Here is a 26,678-nt window from a genome sequence, read left to right as displayed (position 1 = left end):
TAAATGTGCAAATTGACGGAGGACGACATGAGATTGTGGGTTGACCGGTTGCAAGCTTGCATAAGCGACATGTCGCCTAGTGAGGCTTGACATGCAGCATACATTTAGTGTAAATTTTTACAAAACCAACACCGGTGCTAACAATGTCATAGCTCGTATTTGTCGAAACCACAATGAACTGTTTCACCAAGACCAGACTTTGGATGTGTTATCTAGCTCATTAGCTAAGTATAAGAAAATTCTCACACAGTTTGTTTTAGATCATTTATAAGCTATTTTTGATTATTTTTGTAGGTTTATTTTGTAAATTTAAATACTAAATAAGTTATTAGGTTAAGTCATATCAATGCATGCTGTGATAGCCTGTAATTGGGTTTACACTATTATTTTTGGTTAAGTTTTTTTGTATTATTAGTTTAGTGTACGCCTGTTGGCTATTGTATTCAATAAATAAATAAATAAAATACTCATGCTGATGCTGATGCTGTCCGGTTCGACATTCGGCATAATCGTGTGGGTTGAGAGGTGAACTATTATTCTGATTCAAATCAACAGAACATAATAAATATTAATCTGTACAAACTGTCAGTTTTGACAGTGTCACCTTCAGTTAGTTGACAGCTCATCTGTCACGTGTCACTGTCACTGTCAGTCTGTCAATCAATTTTCCTCGTCAGTCGTCCATTTCTGTGCGTTTTGGGAAAAATATTTTTATTTTATTAAAGTTTGTGCAGTTCAGCGGAAAAGTCCTCAATTTCGTCTCACGATGGGGCTGAAGGAAGCCAACATTGTATTAGACAATCAGTTCAACACCTACTTCCCCGGGCAAACTGTAAATGGAAGAGTTGAATATGTTTTCGATTCGCCGAAAAAAGTTCGAGGTGAGCTCATAATATCAAATATAATCTCGAAATGAGTCATCAAAGCTAGGACAACCTCTAATTGAGTTCCCAAGCGGCTCTTTGTTACCATACATAATGGCCTAATAGTTCCCTTCTGCCTGCACATATGGCACACAATATTTCCTAAAAACTCTCTTGTAATGATTCAACAGGTATTCACGTAAAGATCAAGGGTGAAGCCCACACGTCCTGGAGCGAGAGCCGGCGGCAAGACACGTCCGACGGGAAGACCGAGGATGTGGATGAGACCATCTCGGGACATGAAGAATACTTCAACATCAACTACTATTTGCTGGGAAGCAACTCTGGTAAAGATTAGGATCTTAGTTTTTCTTCATCATCATCAGGCAATTTATCTAGTTAGCAGGGATTTAAACCACCTGATTTATAAACAAGCTCAGAGAACAGAAAGAAAATTGATCTTAAATAGGTGTGTTGAAATTAAGCTCTATTTAAGATTTGATGCTATTTTTTAAACATACTTGCAACAGTTTGTTAAAAAAAGATGTTTTAATTTATTCAAGTATCAAAATAAATACTATAGGTACAAGTTGCAGAATATCCTCCTATTGTATGAGTGAGAAACCAAACAAACAAAAATATTTTCACTCCTGGCCTCCTCCCAAATATGTGTATGTATTCAGAGATCATGTATCATTTCCAGGCAATGAGATTGAGATCCCGGCTGGCCGTCAGGTGTACAACTTCACCTGCACGCTGCCCCCGGTGCTGCCGTCATCATTCGAGGGTCAGTTTGGATACATCCGCTACACCATCAAGGTGACACTTGACCGCCCATGGAAGTTTGACCAGGAAACCAAGATAGCATTCACTGTCATCAATCCACTGGACTTGAATCTCAACCCGTCTTACAAAGTAAGTGTTTTCAATCTCCATCAAAGTTATTTATAATGCTTATGTTCGAAGCATCCTTGAATATGCGAGTCCCATTTACTAACAACTTACTAACATTAAGTGAGCGGCGAACTATGATTGATATGATGCTTTTGTTTGATATCCTCGACGGCCAACTCAATTGTCCATCACTCCTGTCAGAGGTTGGTTATTGCGTGCCAAAAAAACGCACTCGTCATACAAAATTGTTCTATGTCCCTCTGCATGGTTCTAACTATACAAAAAATTCCGTTTTATCACGCCTGGCGAGCAATTACAATAAACAATTCTCAATGATTGATCCTTTTTGTACCTCTAAATTGTCTTTTAGAAGATCTGTTCTTGAAACATTAAAATCAAAAGAAGATTAAAGTCGACCTATTGTTGACTCCCCCCCCCCTTTTTTTTTCTTGTTCTTCGTTTTTATCCCATAATTCTACTGGTATGTGTAGTACTTAATGTGGAGTGTCTACTATGCTCTTGCACATTCCGTCATTGACTACGGCATTTTAGCATATGGAGGTGCTTGCGCCACTACGCTTAGTTTGGCTCAACCTGCCCAAAATAGTATAATTCGTGTGATAAACAAAAAACCTTCACGCTATCATAATGAGGATCTCTATAAAGAAGCAGGTGTCCTTAATATTCGACAACAGTATATGTACAGGCTGTGTAATTATTACCACAACAATAAACATCTACACAAACTGAATACTCGAGTTGTTACTCGATCCGCACACGTAGGTAAGTTACTGGTAGATGCTACAAATACTGCTTTTGGGCAGAGATTTTACTATTGGCTTGGCCCGCGACTGTATAGCAAAATACCAGCCGATGTAAAATCTCACTTAGAGCGTAATAAAAGGGCATGTAAAAGGTGGATAAATAGTATTGGTATTGTGGACTCAGAAATACTATTAAAACACATCAATAAATGAGATTTTTTCTAGTTACTTATACTTATTGTCACACACATTATTAACCTATTATATGTGAAATTATATTGAGGTATACATTACTTTCCCTATATATATATATCATATGTTATGTATAATATATAAAATATTATATTTTAGGTATTCTACCCAGGCCAGGTTTAATATATTTATGTTAAATTATCCTATTTATATACGTATTATATATTTAAACTAATTAGTTTGTTTAATACAGTAGGCAAAATAAAATATAATTTACCTAGTTTTTGTTTAATAATAATATGTTCAAAACATTCATTAATAAAATTGAAAGCATAATGAGGAACGGAACAGAACCTTCACACTTCAGCACGGGCCTGCCTAGTGAAGTGTGCAGACAACTTACTGCGATCTTATGATCCTACAAAATTGTAATCTCATTTTGTAATAAATAAAATAAAATAAAATGTGAGCGGAAACACGTGCCTTCAGCACAATGCATGCATAGATTATTTTAATTTTAATTCCTTTATTTCTAAGTTTTTTTAATTTTATTTCTTTATTTTACTGAAACTTGCAGAAAAAATGTAAATGAGAAGTTCTCTACTCATACGTCTTACTTTTTAATATTCTTTGAGAAAATCTGTTACTGGCCTTATTTTTAGTTTCATATAGTATGTAATTTTTCGATTTTGTAATCGCTGTTGATTTTCCGAATAAATGAAATGAAATCTCAAATAGATAATCAATCCTGATAGTTTTCAAGCTAGTACAATGCATGTAAAATTTACACAATGGTTATCATAAATATGCCTAATAGATGTGCATAATGTGCTGATATTTACTTACAAAGCATGTTATATCATGTTGGGGATCAAATCTCCAACCTCTATTAAAAGGCAGAGATGTTATCCCTTTTAGCTATTAACATAAGAATATCATGAATGCAATCTCAGATATTGTAACAAAAGGAATAGTCAAATGTATTTATGTAATGTGTTTGTGCAAAACATATTCTAATTTCTACATTTGCATTAAAATAGACTGCGAATTTTCTAGAGCTCTTGTGTATACTACCTAGCCTATTTGACTTTAACAAGTCCTCAAGAGACCATAAACATGCAAGCATTCTCAAAATTACTATGCCTCTGGCCCTGAACCAACCATCTTTGGTATTGGCTGGATGAGGAAGGCCCAAGAAAGACTATTGTACACCTTTATAACGCCTAACTTCATAACCAACTAATTCCTTTTACTCCAGGCTCCTCTACTACAAATGGAGAAAACATTCTATTCATCAGGTCCTGTATCTCTAGTAAGCAGGGATTTAAACCACCTGATTCATAAACAAGTTCAGAGAATAGAAACAGAATTGATTCAACTTCAACCTTTTACTCCAGGCTCCGCTGCGCCTACAAATGGAGAAGACCTTCTGTTGCCTGTGCTGCGCCTCCGCCCCGCTATCCGTAGACCTGCAGGCCCCGGTCACCGGCTACTGCCCCGGGCAGGCCATACCGATACAGCTCGATGTGGAGAACAAGAGCAATGTTCAACTGCATTTAATTAAAGTCTTCTTGAGGAAGGTAATTGGAATATTTGTTTACGTATATATTAGTTAAAGATAATATAGGTATACATCCAGTGGTTGTAGTTGTTTTGTGCTGATGGGGAAGCTTATAAATATCATCTTCTATTCTTATTTATATAAAAACGTTAATAAATAAAATTTTAAGGTATACCCTAGTAAATTCTATTTCAATATCAATTATTTCATTTTATTTGTTAATTGCACCTCTAACAAACATGGTATGTTAACGATGATACATGATTAGTGTTGCAATTTGGTAATGCAGTTAAGTACAACAATAAATGAATGATCTCAATAGCTTTCACATAATTTTAAGTACAAAAAAATTAATTACTATTTATCAGTTACATTGTCCTAATCATTACCATTCGAAACTATGAATCACTGATCCAACCAAACTATCCATCCTCCAGCTAGTAACCTACCGTGCGACAAACACCTCAGCCAGCACATCCATAAAGAAGACGAAAGACATCGTAGTGACGATACAAGAGGGTCCGGTGGTGGCCGGCGGCTCCAAGCAGTTTAATTTGAAGCTGGAGGTGCCCCCGATACCGCCCTCCAACCTGGTTAATTGCAGCATCATTGATCTGGATTATGATATTAAGGTATGTTTAATGAGGTTTTGATTTACTTTTGTAAATGTAATTTATTTTTCCCATGGTAAATTAACCTTTGGTCCTGAAAAATATATCGCGCCTGACGATTTTATTTCAGGGGATTCAAGCGGTTAAATTCGATTGGAAAGGCTACTTGGATTGTAGATGTTCAGACAAATTTAATGATATTTTGATTCATGACAAAACAAGTTTACTGATATGTTTTAATTCAATTCAAACATATACATTAAAATGCGTTCTTACAGTTAATGTGTAGTCAGTGACCGCAGATAAAGTTTAACACTATTTGTTATCAATTACCAGTAGTGGTCAAAGCAGTTTGACAAGGTTACCTACGAATAACACCTTCGAATATAACCATGAGACACGAGATCATCACAATCAGCCCGCTATCGTTCACTGCACTGTTATTGGTTAAAATGTCATTATCGCTAAGACCAATTTTGCGGTAAAGAAATAAATTAAACAAATCTGAGGTGACTTCATTTTTCTTTCAGTTAATTTCGCACGCCGTTTTTCCATCCTTTCAATGTTCCCTGAATTCCTAAAGTATGTTATTCTATAAAACTAAAACAAGCTACCTAGGTATATCGGTGCAGCCGTTTGCGAGACTTACGAAAACCAATACTTTCTTCTTCTTGTGCGATTACAAGATTTTCGAACCTCCGTTTACGTTGCGTATCGTCAACTGTCACTGTCAATTCACACGCAATTTTTTTAGTTCCAGAAGTGACTACGTTGGCGCTGTTCTTTTTCCATATTTGTATAGTATCGAAAATAGTATCGAATTGCCACGTTAGCCCGTGATAGACCCTCTTGTCTCACATGACAATTCATTTCGCAGGTGGAATGCGCAGTGTCCGGAATGCACTTCAACCTCAAAGACAAGAAGTACGTGACTATCGGAACTGTTCCACTGGTGGGGGGCGCCCCGCCCTCGCCCAGCCAGCCTGCCGTGCTGCACGCGGTAAGATTACACACAGGGATTAGTCTTAAGATAAAGATAATTAAAAAAATATCATCATGATCAGCTAATAATAGTTTACTAACTACATTAATAGTATGTATCGGTTATTTCTTGACTGACGAACTCTTATTTCATATGAGCACTGGGATCCATGCACATATCGTCATCGTATCCTACCGACTGGGCCATTTAAAGGTTACTCTTTCATTAATTTGTCTAATTTATGTATAACGTTCACAGGGTGATGCCGTTGGTCCGGGCTGGGTGGCTCCATCCGCACCGCCATACCAGTCGCTGTACCCCTCTCTTAGTGAGTAAACATAATTTAAAAGCTTTAGTTTTTAGATATTTCTTCTCTAATAAAAATAAATAAATATTATGTTCAGTCCTGCATGGGGAGACCGAGTTTCTACACCGTTTTAGAATCTTGTACAGTTGAACTATATGGCGCGGGAGAGTCGCCGCCTAGCGGTATACGCGCTACACTAGCTCTGCGCCATACAAATATAATTTGAGTCGATTTTCACTGCTCGATCGGTTAAGAAAATCCTACACTAAGCTTGGCCCTCTGGTTTCTGCTCTGTAGCCTATACGCTGGCTTTATCAACCAACTAATAGCTTATATTACTCCCATACAGCGGACCCCGTGTACAAAGAAGGCAACTACTCGGCCAGGACTCTGCAAGACAAGACGGACACAAACTACACTCAGATCGCGAACGCTAACAATTTCGCGCCGTTCTATCCGACCTACGCGGCTGTTCTGCCACCTCCTTTGCCTCAGTAAAAAAAAAGAAAAATGGATCTGCGTTCGGAAACCTCTGTATTCTATTAATGTAACCTCCAACGAGCTTATGTATACTTACAAGTCAATGTATGAAACAGATTTTTAACTTTCGTAAAACTTCCAAAGGTTGTAATCCCTTTTTGAATATAAAATATTTCTACGTACGGGAACCTCATGTATGGGACATATTTCCCCTTCGGCAATCTTCCGCCAATTCTGTAAATCCTCTGAGCTAAAAAGTATGTTTAGAAATTGAATTAATGTATGACAACAAGGTATAACTTCATGCTACTTTTCTCTCACCGTTACCTACCTATTGAGATGTGTTTGAAAGACAGTTTTGCTTTTGCAAAGTATTATATTAGTATATTAAGGTAAAAACACATCTATGTTATTGTATTTTATGTGTTAAATGTACTAACCTTAAATGTAGACATGGAATGTTATAATCAATGTGAAATTTACCTACTAACGCCAAAGATATATTATTATATGATAGAATTTTCGTCAATTCTTCCTTCAATGTCTACCAACAGCATTTCTACTTTTGGACGCATATTCTACGGGCTTTTTGTATGCAATAGGGCTGTTTTTTTCAATAGACGGTTACATTTTCATAAGGAATACTTAATTTTGATGTTATAGCAGCAAACTAAAGGTAGGTATTCCTCTGCTAGATTTAACTGACTATTGAAAAATCTGCGCTTAGTTATTTAATAAATGCATTTAACTTTTGTGGCCAAGTTGTGTCGTAGGTTAAACAAAAAAATGTATTTGAATTAGAAGGTAAGTCTATGTAATGTAACCAAATACGCATAACGTTATAAGTGTTAAAAATGAAAAATTCGAACAAAATTATTTTATGAATCTGTCGCACAAACTATTGTGTAGTTTATAAATGTAAGCTTTAGGCTTCGTTCACACGGCATTGTCCTGCACGTTTTTCTGTATTCGTTTTTTTAACGAATACTTCAGGCTAGGTTCACACGGCATTGTCCTGCACGTTTTTCTGTATTCGTTTTTTTTCACGTAGCGTGTAAAGAACGAATAGCTGCAGTTTCTACACAGTTGTCACAGCGAGTAGACGTCAGTGATGGATCACACTAAACGTTTCTTCGTTTGCTATTCGATAAAAAACGTACAACATCGTGTCGTGTGAAGGAGACAAAGCTATATCATATGCCACTACGAACCGAATACGTTAAAGTTCATTCGATTTGCTTGACAAGTCCGTTGAGTATGCGTTCCAACGTATAAGCGGTATACGTTTTTTTGCAGTACAATCGCCGTGTGAATGGATCTATGTACATTGTATGGTCACTATTTATACGTTAAGACGTATACTGCAAAAAAACGTGCAGGACAATGCCGTGTGAACCTAGCCTTAGGTGTAACCGTCCTATTTCTATGATCTGTATTTTTTTTATCTCTACAGGGTGGAATTTTGTCAATGGTTGTGGCGTAGTAACCCTATCCTATGTACCCTACCTTAAAATATAATGTGTACCTATGTAAGACATTTATAATTATTATTTGCAAATTTTAAAATATATTATGTAATTCCACCCTGTAAAAATGAAACCTTGTGGTTGTGGGCTTAATAAATGTAAGTATTTATAAATTGTATGTAAGGTTTTTTCCTTCAATAATATTAGCATCTGTAAGGGTGGGGTCCCATTGGTGCGTTGCGCTGCGTTGCTTGTGTCGCATCGGCAGGGCAATGAGGCATATAATTAAAAATAAATGGAAAACTACGCAGCGCGGACGCGACGCACTAATGGGGCCTCGCCCTAAAAATTACCCCTATCCTTTAGAAATAATACAACAAACTTCATGACATAATATTTATTGGTTTTCCTTCACATAATAATTGAACAACATAGTGTAACACTGATTTTATACAACGAAAACATAATATTGAATTTTCAACTTATTTTACAACTTTATATGGGTCTATTATCGGTATACATGTATATGAAAACGTTTTTCTTCTATTATTGTTATTACAATCAACAACATTTATCCAACTGGTTATCTATTATTCCTTTTAACACTTACAATAATGTATCATTTGAATTTTACAGAGTTTTTGTAGGATGGGTCAACAATAGATCAGATACTTTACAAGGGTACAACATTTATATTCAGATACTTTACAAGGGTAGATCTGTCATTGAAATACGCAAAGCTCTCAGGGCCTAACCACAAAAACTTATAAACAGATGTTTAGCGCTGTCAAACGCCTACAAAATCTGTCAAATTTCGTTTTAAACACTAGTTAAACAGTGTTTAAAGTGTTTTGTGGTAGTACAGTCAGAATCCGAAGTGAGCTTCGGAAAGTGTCCATTTTCTTTGTTACTTACTAGTGGAAATATCATATTTTTAATGGACTGTTTATGATGTAATGTTTCAAACATTATTATTGGGTACATGCTCTAATGTTATGTATTAAAATCTACCTGTCACAGCTGCACTAATCCCATTCCCATGGATCCCATTATGATATAATTATGTCACAAAAAATTATAGGTACAATGGCAAAAAACAGTTTTTGTTTTGTTATTTTCGAAAATTGCACAAGTGTTTTTTAATATATTTTTTTTTTGTTTTTTCTCTTTGAGACACTTTTTTGCAAACATAATATTTAAAATAGTTTCTTTTATTACATGCCTTTTTTATTTTATGTTTCTGAAGACTAATGAGTATCTAAAACTCTTATTATGAAATTAAAGAAACCCAATGATTTCAACAAAATATAGGCAGCAGTTTCTTGATAGGTTTTTTTGTAGAAGGAAAATCAATAAATTAGTAAATCATAATTTTATGTAAGTTTCCTAATTTGCTACTTATACGGTCCGCCAAGTAATTGGTTTACCAATAGGAGGATTATTTGCTCATAGAATTTTCATTAACTGAGCATTCGTTAAATTTTGGTTAACTTCAGAGTGAATGAGTTAAACTCGACCGCAGAGAATGATAAATAATTTCTTAACTTTTCAATATCTCCAGGATGAATACATCCTTGTTTTTAAATAATTGACGGAAAAAGGGGACATGATCGAAATAAATATAAGTTATTCATATAACAATTGAGCCACGATGGAATGACCAAATTCTCATGTTAAAGTATTATCGCTGCATAACCATTATTTGGATAGCTCCTAGCCCACGCGTTCTTTTCACCAGATACCGGCAAACCAATCACTCGAAAGACCTACACAGATGATCCGATTCAAATAGCGATGAGGATTATATGGAACTGTCGCACGATAACAATGAAACGAACATGCGCTCTCTAAACTCAAGCCATTCCACAAAAAAAAAAGCTTTCTGAAACTCTAAATTCTTCTCATGTTGTCGCCCTCGTCTCTTTCAACAGTAATGGCTCGTAACGTTAAATTTGGATTCCGATCGGATTGAGTTCGTTTGCACGTCCGCAAACAACGTCGCCTGGCGGCCCCACGTGGAACTTGCGATTTTGTGCCCCCCTCCGGGTCGGTAGCTGACGAAGTCGGCCGGTCCCGGCCCTCAGTACTGGCTGCATCTGTTACGGAACCCGCCCTGGTAGGTAGAGTCCTGGGAGAGCAGTCCGTCCGGCTGCGAGGGGCAGTCCGGTGCCGCCGACTCCTGGCTGAAGTCCGGCTGTGAAGCTCCCTGAGACAGCGATAATGGCGGCTGTTGGGATAGCGGCTCTTGGGATAGCCTGGGAGGTCGCTTCTTGGTTCCTCGCTGGGTGAGCGGGCGGGCTAATCGGTTCATCATCGGGAAGGCGGCTGGAGGGACGGGTGCGTGTAACAACGCAGCTCGTTCGGGCCCGACGTAAGCCAACGGGTCTCGTAAAGGTCTGGCGCGGTCGTACACCGAACCCGGGACCATCGCCTCGCGAGCGTCGAACATTGAAGTCGACATGAAGTGGGAGCCCGGGTTCTGGGCGTTGACTAATTTCTTCGGCTTCGCGAACTGTATACCAGACTCTTTGAGGTTAGACAGCGGGCCTTCGGTTAACACACGGCGTTCTTTATAGAAAGCTAACAGATGGTTCCATAGAGGCTGCTTGCTGAGTACCTTAGGGTTGCCAACGACAATAAGCCCGTATTTTGCGCGAGTCAAAGCGACGTTCAGCCGACGCGGGTCACTCAAGAACCCTATGCCCTGGTGTTCGTTAGAACGCACGCACGACATTATAATGATGTCTTTCTCTCTGCCTTGGAACGCGTCCACACTCGCCACTTCTATCTCTTGGTACAACTTCGCGTGAAGACTTCCCTGGTATTGCATGTGCTGTACCAAATAAGACCTTTGGCCTTCATACGGAGTGATGATGCCAATCTGTTCGGGCCTCACTCCAGCTTTCAAGAATCTCGTCGTTAGCTTCTCGACATTGGCCGCTTCAGTCCTGTTCAGGTAAGACGTTCCGGACCCGGCTATTTCCTCCTGTCCTTGCGTGACGTAGAAGAACATCGGACGATCGGGCCTCGGCCAGGGGAAGTCGATTTTGTGCAGACGCCTCTCCTCTGCACTGACTCCATTCTGCAGGGATCCTTCGTAGAAGAAGTCAGACGGGAAGCGAGATAGCTCCGGATGCATTCGGTATTGAACTTCAAGACGGAACGGCCTGATTCCCAGCACCACCAATCTCTCAAACAGACTCTGGCTCAGCCCAGCTTTGGCAGCCTTCTTGCACATAACGACGGGTCCCAACTGGCAATGATCTCCGACTAATATCAGCTGTCTAGCGCCGAGCACTACGGGCACCATACACTCGGGTTCCGTCGACTGCATGCCTTCGTCGATCAGGATCGACTGGAACCTCATCCTGGCCACTCTCGGGTCACCAGCTCCCACACACGTAGTGCAGACCACATCTGCCGCATCCAACAACCTTCTTTCTGCCGCTCGTCTTAACGCCCTGTATCTTCGTTCGTCAGCCGCTGACAGCTCCCCCGCCTCTTCCTTCAGTCGCGTCAGCTTTCTCAGCTCACTATCAGCTGATCCTAACGCCCTGGCTTGTTCGTGAAGCGCCAAGAAAGACACCGAAGACTCCATGGCTTCCCTGGACTTTGCACAGAGTCTGACTACCTTCAGCCCAGTTCTATGAATCTTCTCAGTCAGTTGGTCGACAGCGGTGTTGGAGGGTGCACAGACGAGGACCGGGCCCCCGTTCTGCCGGACTAGTTGGTAGACGATGGTGGCGGAGGTGACGGTCTTGCCGGTGCCGGGCGGGCCCTGGATGAGCGACAGGGGGCGCTGCAGAGCGTGTTTTACTGCGTACACCTGGAAGTAATGGAAAATGGTTTATGAATTTTTGTGGTTATTTTAGGACTGATTTGTCTATAGTCAGACAAAAAATACCTGAGGGATATTTTTTTGCTGTCACCTTCAAATACAATCATTTAGATGTGACATAATTTTATGGCCGGAATAATGTGCTTACTTTATGAAGTTTCCTGCGATCAGTTGAGGTCTGAAGCGAAACTTTTTAATTAATTAAATTCATTTATTTCAGATAACTTGATCCATATTCAGTAGGTACATGTCATAAAATTCAATAAACAAAAAACAATACAATTAACAAGCACAAGAATTAACATAAATAGGTACAATTTATCATAAATCAAATTAATACATAAATTCAGGATTAAATACAATTTTAAAAAATATAAGAATAATAATAATTTCAGATTATAAATTTAATTTAATTACGAAACGCTGAAGATTCCCCATTCAAAAACCGCTTCTATCACTATGGTCTTAAGGTTTTTATTATCTCGCCAGCTGCCGCTACACGGGTGCTTTATCACTATCGGTTACTTACGGTCAAGCTATAAAGCCCTGACATCAATGAATGCGATTTTGCTAAGACTTTTTATGATAATCAGTTATTTTTTACTTGCTTTTAGTTGGTTTAGTTGGTGAATATGTACCTACTTACTGTTATGTGCTACGTAATGTTATGTACCTACTTACTTAGCCTGTATGAAACTTATATTCATTTTAACAGTTTACCCTAAGTACTTACACGAAAGATGCCTGGCTACCCATAGCACAGGGTATCCTAGTTTGGGAGCCAGGAACCAAAATGTATACCTAGTTATGGCAAATAAACGTTTTTCATTTTCATTATCGAAGTCGATAATCTTCTATATCACGATTCGCCATAAATACGGTGCTGTGATTAATGAAACGCGCATTAATCAAGTTTATCGACGTCAATAACAAACCCGTGTAGCCATGCCAATCTATCAATCTGCCAGATCTAGAAACTTCAGACCGCCAAAAACTCCATTTAATAACCACCTCTACCACTATACCCACAAAGCCTCACCTGGGATCTGTTGAGGTCGGGCAGGTTGGGCGCACTGAAGTGCTTGGGCAGGTGCACGCGGAACAGCAGGTCGTCGACCTCGTGGCCGAGCAGCCGCCGGTAGATGTAGCCGGATACGGAGGAGTCGTCCACGGCGAACTTGCGGAGCGCTAGTTGCATCCTGTGGGGGGAAGGGGGTGGTTAGTGTTGAAGTAACGTCTTTCGCTTCAATGCTATCGTTTTCAGGGGGAGAACAATCGCGAGTGGAGCTTGAATCGGTTGAATCCATCGCGCTTGGTCTTGAGGCAGCGCGATGTGAGTGAGGGTGATGCTAAACTTTTGTCACGTATTAAATGCTATTCAGCTTTCTTATGAAGGAAGCCTCAAAATGGTTGCGGCAACGATAACTATGTAAAGCTCTATTTTAATTAAGGTACACAATCTACTGACCTATCAAAGATCGTACTCTGCAATACTTTATTCTTTAGGATTTACGCACTTTGTCTTGGTAGGAACCCTAAAATTGGGCGTAACTCGAGCGTTTTGTGACTGTATAACCCACTGACCTATCAAAGCTGGTGGAAGTTGGTAGGAAGCCTAAAAAGGATACTAACCTATCAAAGCTGGTGCTCTTTTATATAAAATCGATGACATAGTTGGTGGTGGCGTCCTGCGGCGCGCCGGCCCCGCTCTTCAGCTCGAGAGCTGTCTCACTGACGCTGCTAACTAAAGCTACTGTCGATGCGACAGTGTCGCCATAGTCGCCCTTATTGGGGGTGTGCTTTAAAAGGCTTGCGTCGATAGATCGGCAGTCGACATTGCATTTTTATCAGCATTCCTAAGTCATTGCTTCGTAAATTTGCGTAAATCCGTTGTTATAAAGGTAACTAACGCTATGTTTATTATAATGCGGCTACTAACCTGTCAAAGCTGGTGCTCTTCCATATAAAATCAACCACAAAGTTGGTGGCGGCGTCCTGCGGCGCGCCGGCCCCGCTCTTCAGCTCGAGCCCCACGTCGTCGCACCGACCTTTCCCAGTGACTCTCCCAACTAATGCTACTGTCTGAAGCTGAATCTTTAGGATTTACAAAATTTTCTTGGTATAGGAATCCTGATGGTTGCCGCAACGATCAAACTTGCTTTTGGTTACTGTATAACCCATTGACCTATCAAAGTTGACTAAAGCTACTGTCTGACGCTGAATCTTTAGAGATGGTTGCCGCAGCGATAACGCATGCGTATAAACAATACTAACCTATCAAAACTGGTGCTCTTCCATATAAAGTCGACCTGTGGCGTTCTAGATATACTAGCGTAGTACCATGTAAGTCATATGGCACTCTATGTACCTATTTTAAAAACCCAGCCACGCACTTGCGTCACGTTGACGTCACATTACCTTCCTGCTTTCAGTAGGGCCCGTCGATTAGTGTCTACTCGCGGTTTTCTAGAGAAAGAAGCATCAAATATTACAATCCACTAACCTATCAAAACTCGTGCTCTTCCATATAAAGTCGACCACATAGTTGGTGGCGGCGTCCTGCGGCGCGCCGGCCCCGCTCTTCAGCTCGAGCCCCACGTCGTCGCACCGACCTGTCCCAGTGACTCTCCCAACTAATGCTAATGTATGAAGGTGAATCTTTTGGATTTTCGCTCTTTTTCTTGGTATAGGAAGCCTAAAATTGAGTGTAAAGATGGTTGCCGCTTCGATAACCCTAGCGTTTTGTGACTGTATAACCCACTGAATGAACTATCAAAGCTGTCGCTCTTCCATATAAAGACGTCGTCTCACTGACGCTTCTAACTAAAGTTACCGTCAATGCGTCAGTGAAGCTGGATCTTTAGGATTTAAAGAGGGTTGCTGCATCGATAACCCTAGTGTTTTGTCACTATATAACCCACTAACCTATCAAAACTCGTGCTCTTCCATATAAAGTCGACCACATAGTTGGTGGCGGCGTCCTGCGGCGCGCCGGCCCCGCTCTTCAGCTCGAGCCCCACGTCGTCTACCGACCTGTCCCAGCGACGCTCCCAACTATTATTACTGTCTGAAGCTGAATCTATAGGATTTAGGCACTTTTACCTGATAGGAACCGTAAAATTGGGCGTATAGATGGTTGCCGCATCGATCGTTTTGTCACTATATAACTTACTGACCTATCAAAACTAGTGTTGCCACGAATAGTGAATTGGCCGAATACCGAATATTCGGCGACGCTGCCGGCCGAAGCGCCGAATATTCGGCCGCCGAATATTCGGCGCTATAACCTGTTTTTTTTGTTCCTGAAACTGCTTTGAAGAAGTCGCTACAGATTATATGAGAAATGCTCATTATTAGGAGGCAGAATGTGGCAAACGAGTTGAATTTTTATTTGATAATAGTTCGCCTAGATCGGATGTCCGATCCTTACAAGTGGTGGTCAGCAAACAAAAAACAATACCTTTTGAAATTTGCAAAAACTTATCTTTGTTCACCTGGAAGTAGCGTTTATAGTGAGAGGTTATTTTCTGAGGATGGTTACAATGAAAAGCGCAATCGTGGGCTACCAAAAAATGCTGAAATGCTCGTTTTTATCCAGCACAACTTACTACTGATTAATTTTAAGTACTAAAATGTTGTGATTTGGAAATAAATACACAATTTTGATTAAAATAACAAGTCATTTTTTACATGATTTACTATTCGGTATTCGGCCCGAATAGTACGCACTATTCGGCCGAATACCGAATACTGAAAAAACTGGCCGAATAGGCCGAATACCGAATAGTTGCCGAATATTCGTGGCATCTCTAATCAAAACTATCGACATAATTCGAGCCGGACGTACGTAGGAAGCCTAAAGGGTACTAACCGGTCAAAACTGGTGCTCTTCCATATAAAGTCGACCACATAGTTGGTGGTGGCGTCCTGCGGCGCGCCGGCCCCGCTCTTCAGCTCGAGCCCCACGTCGTCGCCGAAGTTGTCCGGCACCTTGATCACGTGGCCCACGCCCGACCACGCCTTGTGGAGCTCGCCTACGTATCTGCGGAGGGAACAAGATTAGTAAGAAATTTAGTGACAAATAATTTACCGTTCACCATCGCACATAATGGGTCGTTAACCAAGGATAACAAAAGCTGGATGACATCAACCGCGCAACTAAAATTTATTGTCAAAAAACGCTGCTTTGAAAGACGCTAATCTCTGGCCAATACTTTCACCACAGTGACAAACCCCGAGCTATAGTTTTGTTACCCAATTTGTAGAAAGACAGCTTGACAGTACGAAACAGGCTTGTAAAATATGATTTCCAAACAGTTTGTGGTATGAATCCACGTTATTGTTTTTTACTTCCAACTTAGATATTCATAAAAAGCGCACTAACCTGAGTCTAAGCTCGTCCCCATGCATGAGCTTCATATCCCCGTCAGTCTTGGCTAACGTAAAGTACGCGATGGTCTTCTTGTTCAGGCCAACGTCCCAGCGCACTTCAATACCCTCTTGGGTCTGGGACTCCTTGAGACGCTTGTCATAGTCCGCTTCTAACTTGACAAGGGGACCGAAGATGTTCTGGTATTGGTAGCCGTCCTCGTATCTGGAATGGTAAAGTTAGACATGGAGTTACTATGGGTCTTTTGGAAATACGAAATATAGTCTACATTATAAATAAGGTAAGGTTTGTTTTTGTAACAGTGGGAAATCATATTGTTGCCCCACGTCAAAAATAGCCACGCTCAAGAAGTGCAATGTCATTCCTTGGGAAGGTCTGTGTCTAGTTGCGAAAAACCCGGGTAAGTACATAATGGGTCTGGCCTGGACAGTCAGCAACTGACGCTAATCTGACTGGCTAATCTTTTCACCTCGTGTAACCAATTTTGTCACCATCACGCTAAGAAGAAGCCATCCAACTAGATACTGGATGGTGGCCGGATACCGAACACTTTGCGGATATATCATGGATATACCTCAATAGCACCTGGTGCGGCTCCTCGTCCACGCCGGGGCGCTCCAGGTCCTGGAACGTGTCTCTGTTGCAGACTGTACCTGTACACATCTCTGTTGCAGACGGCACCGTAGCTTAGGCGGTAGTGAAGCTGCTTGCGAATCCCGCCCAGGGCAAACATTTGTGTGATCAGCACTTGTGTTTGCCTTGTGTCTGGTTGTCGTTTATCTATTTAATACGTATCTATGTATCTGTGTAGATATATCAGCTGTCCGACACCCATAAAGGCCTCTACACACCAAAGCCGCTGACCCGGCGGCTCACGCCGGCCTCATTTTGTACTATGTTAACCCGCCGGCACTAGGCCGCCGGGCTATGCCGCCGGGTCAGCGGCTTTGGTGTGTAGAGGCCTTAACACAGGTTCTACCTAGCTTGTGTGTGAGATGTCCCCACATATTTATATTTATTTATACGTATTTATTACCTAGTATTATTTGATAATGCCGTGATCGCCTATAATGGTTTTCACAACGAAATTTCTATTATGTTAAATTTTCTGTTAAGTATGTCTGTTGTGTTAACTGCTGGTGATCCTTATGTTAAATAAATAAATTACCTGAGCAGCACCTGGTGCGGCTCCTCGTCCACGCCGGGGCGCTCCAGGTCCTGGAACGTGGCGTCCACGTTGTCGCGCCACAGCTCCTCGAGCCGCCCGATCTGTTGCGGGGTCACCTGTAAACATTGTTAAAATTAGAGCTACATGTATCCAGAAAATGGACTACTAACTTACAAGAGAAAACGACCTCCACATTCTGTGCAGAGTTGTGCCTTTATGTCAAAATATAAGTGTACAATTGTACATACATTAGTTATATTTTATGATTATGATGATGAGTATAGGTTCGCTCACATTGTGACGGCCGCATTTTCCTATAAAACACAATTGCAATGTGGCCCGCCACGCTGTGCCCAGACATAATGTACGCGAACCTTAAAATGAATGTAGACAACAACTTACTTGACGAGCCCTCATTTGCTCAGCTTCCGATGGCACCTTCACCAACCAGGACAGGAAAGCACGATCGGCTGAAAACATTAATAAATAACATCATAAATTCATCATCACACTAATCAAAATCAAAAAGACTAATTCAGAAAGTCCACATCTATTTCACCTATAGACAAAAACTAAGAACCACCGTAATTTTCCGTCAGGGGACAATCGGTATGGTACCTAGTACCGAAATAAATTCAACGGTTGGAAAGTTTATGAAGCCATAAGAAGTTATTTTAAATAATCATAATTTCAAAGCAGTTTCTAAGTAATTATTAAATGAACTTGTACTTACATATCAAAGGCTTCCATTGTTCCTGATCCCAGTTCATGTCCTTCAGTGAACTCTGTGCAGCACAAGGTTGACTGAAATTTAAATATATTTACTGTTTATTTTATTATATTACGTAGGTTGAACAACAGGCTACAGTAGCTGGTTTATGAGGTACATTTTGCCATCAATCATAAATAACAATTGATCAACATCAGAACAGAATAGCATAATACCTACAATAGCAATATTAGGAGTTCATTGACTCATGCAATGAATGTAGGTCACTTTTGTTGATAAGCAAAGATTGTATTGTTGTTGCATAGAACTGTGATAACACTATTATGTACTTAAATATACCACAAATTACTATACAATGAAATTTAATTAATCTAGCTGGTCTTTCATTCCTATACTTTTAAATTTAACTAAGGTCACCATTACATCATAATTTTTCGATAAAGTTAAATAAAACATACCGGCACAGCAGAACAACAACGGAGTCAGCCTTAGCGGGTATGAATCCCAGCACAAACACGTTCCGGGCCCCGCACGAGTAGCACTCCAGTAGGGTCTCCCCGAGTGGGCCGTCGCGGTGCAGGGCCGCCTCCTTGTGCTTAGCACGGACCAGGTGGTTGATGATGTGCGAGCCTGAGGTGTTCCCGCGGCCGTTGCAGAACCTGTAAGGGGAAGATAAGGACTTATGTACTGCTAGTAAATTACACAGGTTGATATACTCAGATGATCAATAATTTTTTGAGGATTTCTAAGGTTTGTGTGTAGGCGAATTTGGCAAACCAAATCTTGTGACTTGACCTAAAACTTGTCTTCAATTTCAACCTGCCTAATGAGCATCATGCAATGAAACTTAGCTTTACAAATTCTTATCAGTAGCTACTTATGAATCTACAGGCAAATATGCAAAATCATGAAAATGCATTTTATTACCACATGCAACATACATAAGCTGATAAGGATGAACAGTAAGACTGATGTAGAAAATAATATGACTTATTAATAGCCTAGTTTAGTCATCATTTTAATGAGTACTACCACTATTTAGCTATGATTAGTTGATTACATACTAGGTATCAAATCTTTATCTTGATAAATGAATACCATAAAAGGTTGGTGTTAAAATGTTAGAATGCAATAGGAAAAGCATTGTGTTCTGGTTTGTATTGGAATTCTGTTCTAAAAGTAGCCTGCAGCACTCAGTATAAATCTACCATTGAGAATTTTGCACCAGATTCAGTAATTTTTAGTAAATTTTTTACATACACAACTCTGTCCTCTTTCAAAATTTTCCAAATATGATTATGAGTTAGTTAAGCAGTATTGTTATTATAGGTGCAAGAAGTTGGCACATGTAAATAAATGTATTTTTCCAACTGCTAGCTGTTTACATATTATATCTTACATAATATTATCATGTTCGTATACATTCTTATTCCTTTCACTTGCTTTTAATCATCATTTCAATGAACCAACAGTTTATACTACCTAATAAATATTGTCCTACAATGATTAGTACCAAAAAAACTAAGTGCTAACATTCTCATTGGAACCTGCCGAGTAACATAAGACACAGGTATACAGGCTTGGTAGCAAATACTTTGCTCATGTTATGTTGAAGTATATTCATAGGCTAGGTTGTAACATATTAGAAGCCATCCGGTCATGTAAGTAAGATACTTCTACTTGTCACTTGCAACCATGTAAACACTGGCTATTGCATTATCATCATTATTATCTAACAGACAAACTGAGCAACTGACCACTTGTTACAGATGTTGCACATGACGACGGTGGCGGGGTCGTGGATGCCGCAGTACTTGCACGCGTGCTCCGGCAGCTCCTTGTTGCTGTACAGAGCCTCATCTTCCTCCTCGAACTGCAACTCCGCTATGGCATTGGTGGTGCTCGACAACTTCGCCGTCAGGTCCAGACGCCCCACCCCGTTCACCTACAACATAGACAAATACGTCACAATGCGACAAGAGTGGAAATTTATGCAGTTAGTAGGTTAGAAATGCAAATCAAAATACGCAATCGTTGAGGTTATTTTGGTGGCAAAAACTCACCTGGTTGATGGTCGACAGGCCATGGTCGTGCTGCGAGGCCTGTGTTTGGCTCTGGGACGGGAGTGTGAAGTCGGTAAACTCAAACTCCGAGCCCTGGGTATCAGCTCCGATAAGATCAGCTTCTTCAGTATCAAGAAACGTGAGGGTTTGGGAGCTCGGTCCGTAAGCGTCGACGCTCATTCTAAAGAGTTGTAATTATAGTGAGCAAACGAATGAAAATATATCAAAAAATAGAAATTTTGCACTGTCCAAGAAAATTCCCATAACAGCCACGCAATAATTAACAAACGACTTGCAAGGAAAGATGACGAAAATTCGCCATGTTACCACACATGGCTAGCTTCCGTTTACAAAATACGTCATGGTTATTGGTTGTTTACAAATTTTGACAGCTACTCTGCCAATCAGAGACGAGTATCTTCAGACGTCATTACTTGCTTAGCCAATCAACAACAAGAAAACAACCAAAGAGAAATATTTTACTTTTTAAATCATAAATAGGTAAGCAAAGGAAAAATGTGTATGGCAAAGAATTCCGATTAAATGATTATTCGGAGAATTATATTTTGTAAATAGATAGTCGTAAATAAATAGGGTCGAGATGCTGATAGTTCGACTCACTTACAGCATCTACGGCGTTCAGTGGTTTGAGACTATCCACAGTGTTGGACTGCTAATACCTTTACTTACATAAAACAATTAAAACTATAGAGAAACATTAAAACGCAAATAAACCGCATACACGGATGAGGCTAGAGCATGATACGCATCCAACACTTCATGTGCGCCTCCGCCGTTTAGTCCCTTGTGTGATAAGATTACGTCAATGTAGCTCCTGTAGAAATAAGATGAGCAAACTGTAACAGGGCGGTGTTATAATTTACTAATCTCCCTAAAAATCACACCGTGTGCACAAGATGATGGGGCACATTATGACTGGAGCATGCGTAGTACCTGAAATGATAAGTGACATTAATTAAACTACAGCACGATGCATAGGTTTTTTAAAATTAACTAACTAGGTATACTTACTTACCAAAATAAGAATATAACGTTACTTTTAGGTAGGTAAGTACCTACTCGAAGTATTTTTTGGAAATACGACTGAAAAGGATCGAACTAGGTAATATCCTTAAACACACAAGAGTTGATCAGAGTAAGTAAAATGGTCAAACATGGGTCAAGCAAAGTGTATCCTTCCTATTAACGTAAAGGGGCTCGCCTGGCTGTCATGGATCGGATTTCATACATCTTAATTAGTAATTGTACAGGACAGAACGATGAACTTAGTGAATTTAAGTAGATGTAGGTACAACCACTTAGGTAACTATAAGACACTATAATAAAACATGTTTGTAGCGTGAACCATCAGAGATGCGAGCTCAAATCCTAGCCGTGACAATAGAAAGCGTAGACCAGGAACTGTTTACCATAATGGCGCCTCCCGCCCAGGTCCAATGATCTCAGAACGGGAGCAGGCTACATGAGAAAAGCCATGGACAGGTTTTTGAAAAACCTAACCCCAGCACCGAAATCTGCCGATCATTAAATTTGGACTTTAAGAAGTAACCCTATTTGCCTGTTCCACATCCTTCCATTAACGTAACGGCACCAGTAATGGACACCTTAAGGATTTTTTACAAATGATTTCGCTGTTACTCGCTCAGTTTTTGAGTTAGAATATTGATAGTTGGTATGAATCGAAGGAATATCTCGCCGTTTAAGATGAATGTACACTAGCTCGACTTAAACTATTGGTAATTCAGTAACTATATAGCCCACAAACCCGCTCTCTCTACCTAGTAAGGAGCTAGTGAGTTAGCACGCGTCAATTGTCGACAATTGGGCCGCAGTGGCGCCTGGGGCTGATGTCACCGCGGCCGCGACGCATTCTAAACGGATCGACATGTGGCTTTTAAATCGACCACTTTAATTTACATTGCTTGATTGAGAAAAACAAGGTGATGATGACTCCGGAAGCGTGAGTTGAGACGTTGATTTGAGAATAATAGTATGATACGATGGGTACTTTCTAGCTTCTATTTTTTTTGTGTCGAAGATTAGACACTATAGGTACTTTAGCATATAACTTTTTGATGTACGTAGGTAAAATGTGGCAGAATATTGAGTGCAGGAGAGCCCAAATTAGTACCTGGCTAGAGCAATAAAATGTTACCATCTTCCGTCATAGTCAGTTTTCTGGGTTTCTCGGCATCATGAAGTCTACACGTTCAGGATTACGTACTGTTGCTAGGGTCCCTCGCATTCTTCGTCAAGAAATGTAAGTATGCATTTTACCTACGACAAATAAAAATGTTTTCTTCCTTTCTTTTCAAACAAAACTGTTCCCTTCATTTACCGAAGCGGCAATGCACCACAGTTCTCCCGAGATGCTCGAGCGAGTCTCTACATCATCTCATACGGGGTCCTGTCAATCTAGCCGTCCCTAATTTGTGCTGATGTTATCTTTATGAGCACGCTCCGCCGGACGCTTAGCTCCATCTTCAGTCGTCATCGCACACTTTAATTGCCAAGTGTGAAACTGGCAGACATTGGATCAACAAGATAAAGTTGTTCTGCAGTATACTTGAGTGGGTAGAACATAAGAGGTTTAATTTATATGTCTGCAGTCTGGGGTCGGTTTCAGCCGTTGATGGATAAGAGTTAAATTGAATAGGTATTACTAATACCTATTATCTTTAGCAGCATCTAAGATGAGTGCAAAAAGTTATTGGGTTATAATTGTATATAATATTCTTATATCTAAATTGCAAGAGCACTAGAACTAGGGCCTTTTATTTAGTCTAAAAATCTTCATTACAATATGTAATATAGGTAGGTACCATCCATGTAGTACCCGAGATGATACAACTTCGTTTTATTGACTTAAATTAGATAGACGCAACGAATCACAATAAGTACAAATTGCTTTCTTATGGGTTCAAACGAACAAATCAATACGAAATTGGTAAATATATTAATTTAATGGGAAGTTCCTGTAAGTATTCCAAACTAACTTCTTTCTTTGCAGGAGTGTAGGTATATATAATTATCTATGGTGGGGTGGGGGTAGCCAAATGTGCTTCACCAATTCATACGATCGAAAAAAATTACGTCTACGCTTCTACCATCCGTATATAAATTGTATCTGTTAAGTAATTATCTAATATTAACCCCTCTAAAGGAAATGCTAAAAGTTATAACTTTTAGGGAAGCATAAGTATTAAGGACCTAACGTATAGGTATTTAATATACTTACTTACTTACCTACTGAATTTTAATTTAATTACATAATTAAATTAAAGTAGTCACTTTCATCATCAAACATTATAAGTATTCTGAACGGACTTTGGTAAATAACGATTATTATTGATGAAATCACCAGATGCAGGGACTCTATGATTGACTAAGATGGGTATCATTGTGACTTCTGTCATGCAGGTCATGACAATCGACTGTGCTATGAATATTAATGACTGGAGGCGCCAATAACCACATTAGTAAGTCTTGTATTAGGAATTAGTATGGGAAATATGTCAGGATCTAGCTCTGAAGCTATGTTGATTGTTGATTCCAATGAGTTAGACACGAAGTTCTTCTTTGCAAGGACTACTTTTCAGTCAAGAGTTTATAGTAGGTAGGTAACACTAAAAGTTAAACTTATCCGTTTCTTCAACTATAGAAAATCATTAGCCAGCATCTGATTTATAAATACAGCTGTAAACTAGGAAAAGTTCATTGAGTTACTTAGGTACTAATATTAAAATAATATACTTACGAACAAGTTGTGTGTCACAGTGTCACATACAAAAACAAAGTAAAAACTGTCCGCATTACTGCACCACCTACTAATTATTTAGAGTTGACTATCAATGTTACCCTCACTAAGTTAGTAGGTAAGTATACGAGTATGAATGTCTGCCCATGTCTTGCCATAGTTTAACAAAAGGCAGTACAAGTTCCTAACAAGGGTTTCAAACGCTCTTCCACTCTTTTTAAGTGCCATCATCCAGTTATGATGACGTACGAAGCTTTGCCAAAAGAAACCCTTGGACGTCATAGATTTTAATTATAGTCTAGCTAGGTACACATTGTAATGTAACATGTCCTAATACGGTGAAATGTTTTGCCAGTTAAGGGTTATTTAATTTACAGACATGAACATTAGAGTCATAATTTAACTAGGCACTAAGATGTTGCTAACAATGCTGGTATTATGATTATGCTACCCTTACAAACTTAACGAACTTATAAGACTATTTTTTTTTGTAGGAGGTTAAAACGGAAACATCTGCTTAAAAATTATGATAGGTAACTACCTAATATTATTTTTTTAATTTAATGACCTGTTATTTCCAATCCAATTTTAAGTAGGTACGAAGTACATAACTCCATAGTTAAGATGGGGGAACAACCTCATTAAATATTTCAGTGTTTTTGACAGCAGATTCAGTCGATTTCTGCTGACAAATCGTGTCATGGCGGATGTGTGACAGACAGACAGACAGGCGTTACACATCATTACAGTTGCCTTGAAAAGGGATGGCTGAAATAATATATAATCAATTCTGAAGCAACATATTATTATTAATTTTATTTTAAACCTGCCGAAATTATGGCGAAAAATAGAAATGCTTATAAATTTTCTAAGTGCCTACAGGCTGGAATATTATCAAAGCTTCTTGAAGGAAGTTTCTTCAGGATCATGAACTAATTCCAAACTCCAAGCAAGCAATCCAAGTCCTTTTGATAACTTCTTCGTCCTGGAAATCGAACCTAGGACAACCCGTTCGGAAGATTAACCAACTGATCAGTTTACATTAGTTTAAATCTGCATACTATCTAACCACAAAGTCCAATCATAAATCACAATGCATTTTATTGACTGTGACATCGATACGATACGATACAGACACTCAATCGAATTACGGCGATCAATAGATCGATCTGTCATACTCAATACAACTCAGTAGCTCGCTGGACTTAGCGGAACAGTATTGCATCTTCATGCTAATATCTTCAAATATTTTATGATCAAACGCACTTAGCTATAAGTAAAGTTTGATAATAATGCTTTGCAGATTTATTCGACGCGATTTAGGTGTTACAGTATATTGTAGATGATTTTAATTAAAAACATTGTCAGTGAAAATCAGTATTGTTTATTTAGACACGGGGTAGCGTGTCAAGCACTGTTAAATATTAAATACCTATTATTATACTTAATTACTTACCTTTATCCTTATAGACTTTTAATTAAACCTTACACACGTAAGATATGTACAATACTTAGGTATACACTATCATTCCTTGCTACTCCCTTGCGGAATAAGCAAAGGTAAGTGTATATGTAATAGTGGGCGAATGAGCGACTGACTACTAATCTGACTGCACACTAGAGCTGGTCTGGAATGGGGTTTGTCACCGTGGTGAAATTATAAACCAGTGCTAATGAATAGTTTAAAAAATAACGCGCCGAGCTAATGAATCTCCAATTACGTAGCAAGTACCTCCCTATGTAGTACATAGTACATCTAAAGAAGAGCTACTGGTCCCTCTATACCGTTCACAGATCATTGACTCGGCCGTGGCGGAAGTGTGACCCTCTGATGAACTATTATGGAACAATTGATCCCTAAACGAAATCGCTCGGACGGCGCCACACAATGTAGTTGGATGTTTATAGATTGTAGACCACTTTGATCCTGGGAACTCGTTGGTTTAATGACGAATGTATTGAGGGAGAAGTGACGTTGCTGTAACCTTTATTATCAATAGCCATCATGTTTTAATATTGTTTCTATCGAATAATAACGAATAGGTAATCTATAGGCTTATCAATAACTTCAACACTAACTGCTGACTTGCGGTACTAACTTAACAAATTATTAATGCAATGGATACATGCAAGTGTACAAAATTAAACTTTCACTGATTTTAAAATAATTTTGATTATAATAAAGAATCTAACGCTAACGGCTATACCTACTTACACATTTCACTTCTACCTTTGTTGTGTGTTGTATTTTTTCAGTCAGACTTGGCGCCACTTCTGATTGATCGATGGAGATGCAGCTCCATCATATTTTACTTACCGTCTCCTTTCCTTTCCTGTACATTTAGCTTCCATTCTTGGATTAATAGTAGGTAAGTTCTGTATAGGTATGTATGGAATTCCTGAAAAAGTCCTGCTTCTTTAAAATTATAAACGCGAAAGTTTATCTTTCTAAGTAGGTATACCTAATATGGATGGATGGATGTTTGATACTCTTTCATGGAAAAATGGATACACACAAATATCACAAATAAAATTCCGTCCGGTGCGAGGTTAGTATTGTTTGAAAAGGTATCCTATAAAGTCTATAAACC

At 39.4% G+C, this 26,678-nt stretch overlaps 2 protein-coding genes across 2 annotated transcripts; one reads left to right on the top strand and one right to left on the bottom strand.

The window, feature by feature from the left end:
- The first annotated feature begins 667 nt into the window (after positions 1–667).
- Positions 668–7,509, top strand: LOC105385412 (arrestin domain-containing protein 3). Its single transcript, XM_048628483.1, has 8 exons — positions 668–881; positions 1,055–1,210; positions 1,567–1,778; positions 4,111–4,293; positions 4,712–4,906; positions 5,763–5,885; positions 6,126–6,195; positions 6,524–7,509. The coding sequence occupies exons 1-8, from the start codon at positions 767–769 to the stop codon at positions 6,670–6,672; spliced, it is 1,203 nt and encodes a 400-aa protein (XP_048484440.1). The 5' UTR covers positions 668–766; the 3' UTR covers positions 6,673–7,509.
- A 1,970-nt stretch (positions 7,510–9,479) lies between these two features.
- LOC105385411 (regulator of nonsense transcripts 1) lies at positions 9,480–20,655 on the bottom strand. Its single transcript, XM_048628484.1, has 10 exons — positions 20,310–20,655; positions 20,004–20,191; positions 18,705–18,905; positions 18,250–18,320; positions 17,919–17,986; positions 17,517–17,632; positions 16,343–16,552; positions 15,830–16,000; positions 12,998–13,157; positions 9,480–11,946 (listed from the first exon to the last, which is right to left on the bottom strand). Exons 1-10 carry the CDS (start codon positions 20,487–20,489, stop codon positions 10,201–10,203), a joined length of 3,111 nt encoding a protein of 1,036 aa, XP_048484441.1. The 5' UTR covers positions 20,490–20,655; the 3' UTR covers positions 9,480–10,200.
- Between the last annotated feature and the right edge of the window lie 6,023 nt (positions 20,656–26,678).

Source organism: Plutella xylostella, chromosome 21 (assembly GCF_932276165.1).
Source record: "Plutella xylostella chromosome 21, ilPluXylo3.1, whole genome shotgun sequence".
NCBI lineage: Eukaryota > Metazoa > Arthropoda > Insecta > Lepidoptera > Plutellidae > Plutella > Plutella xylostella.
This window is presented reverse-complemented; position numbering and strand designations above follow the sequence as displayed.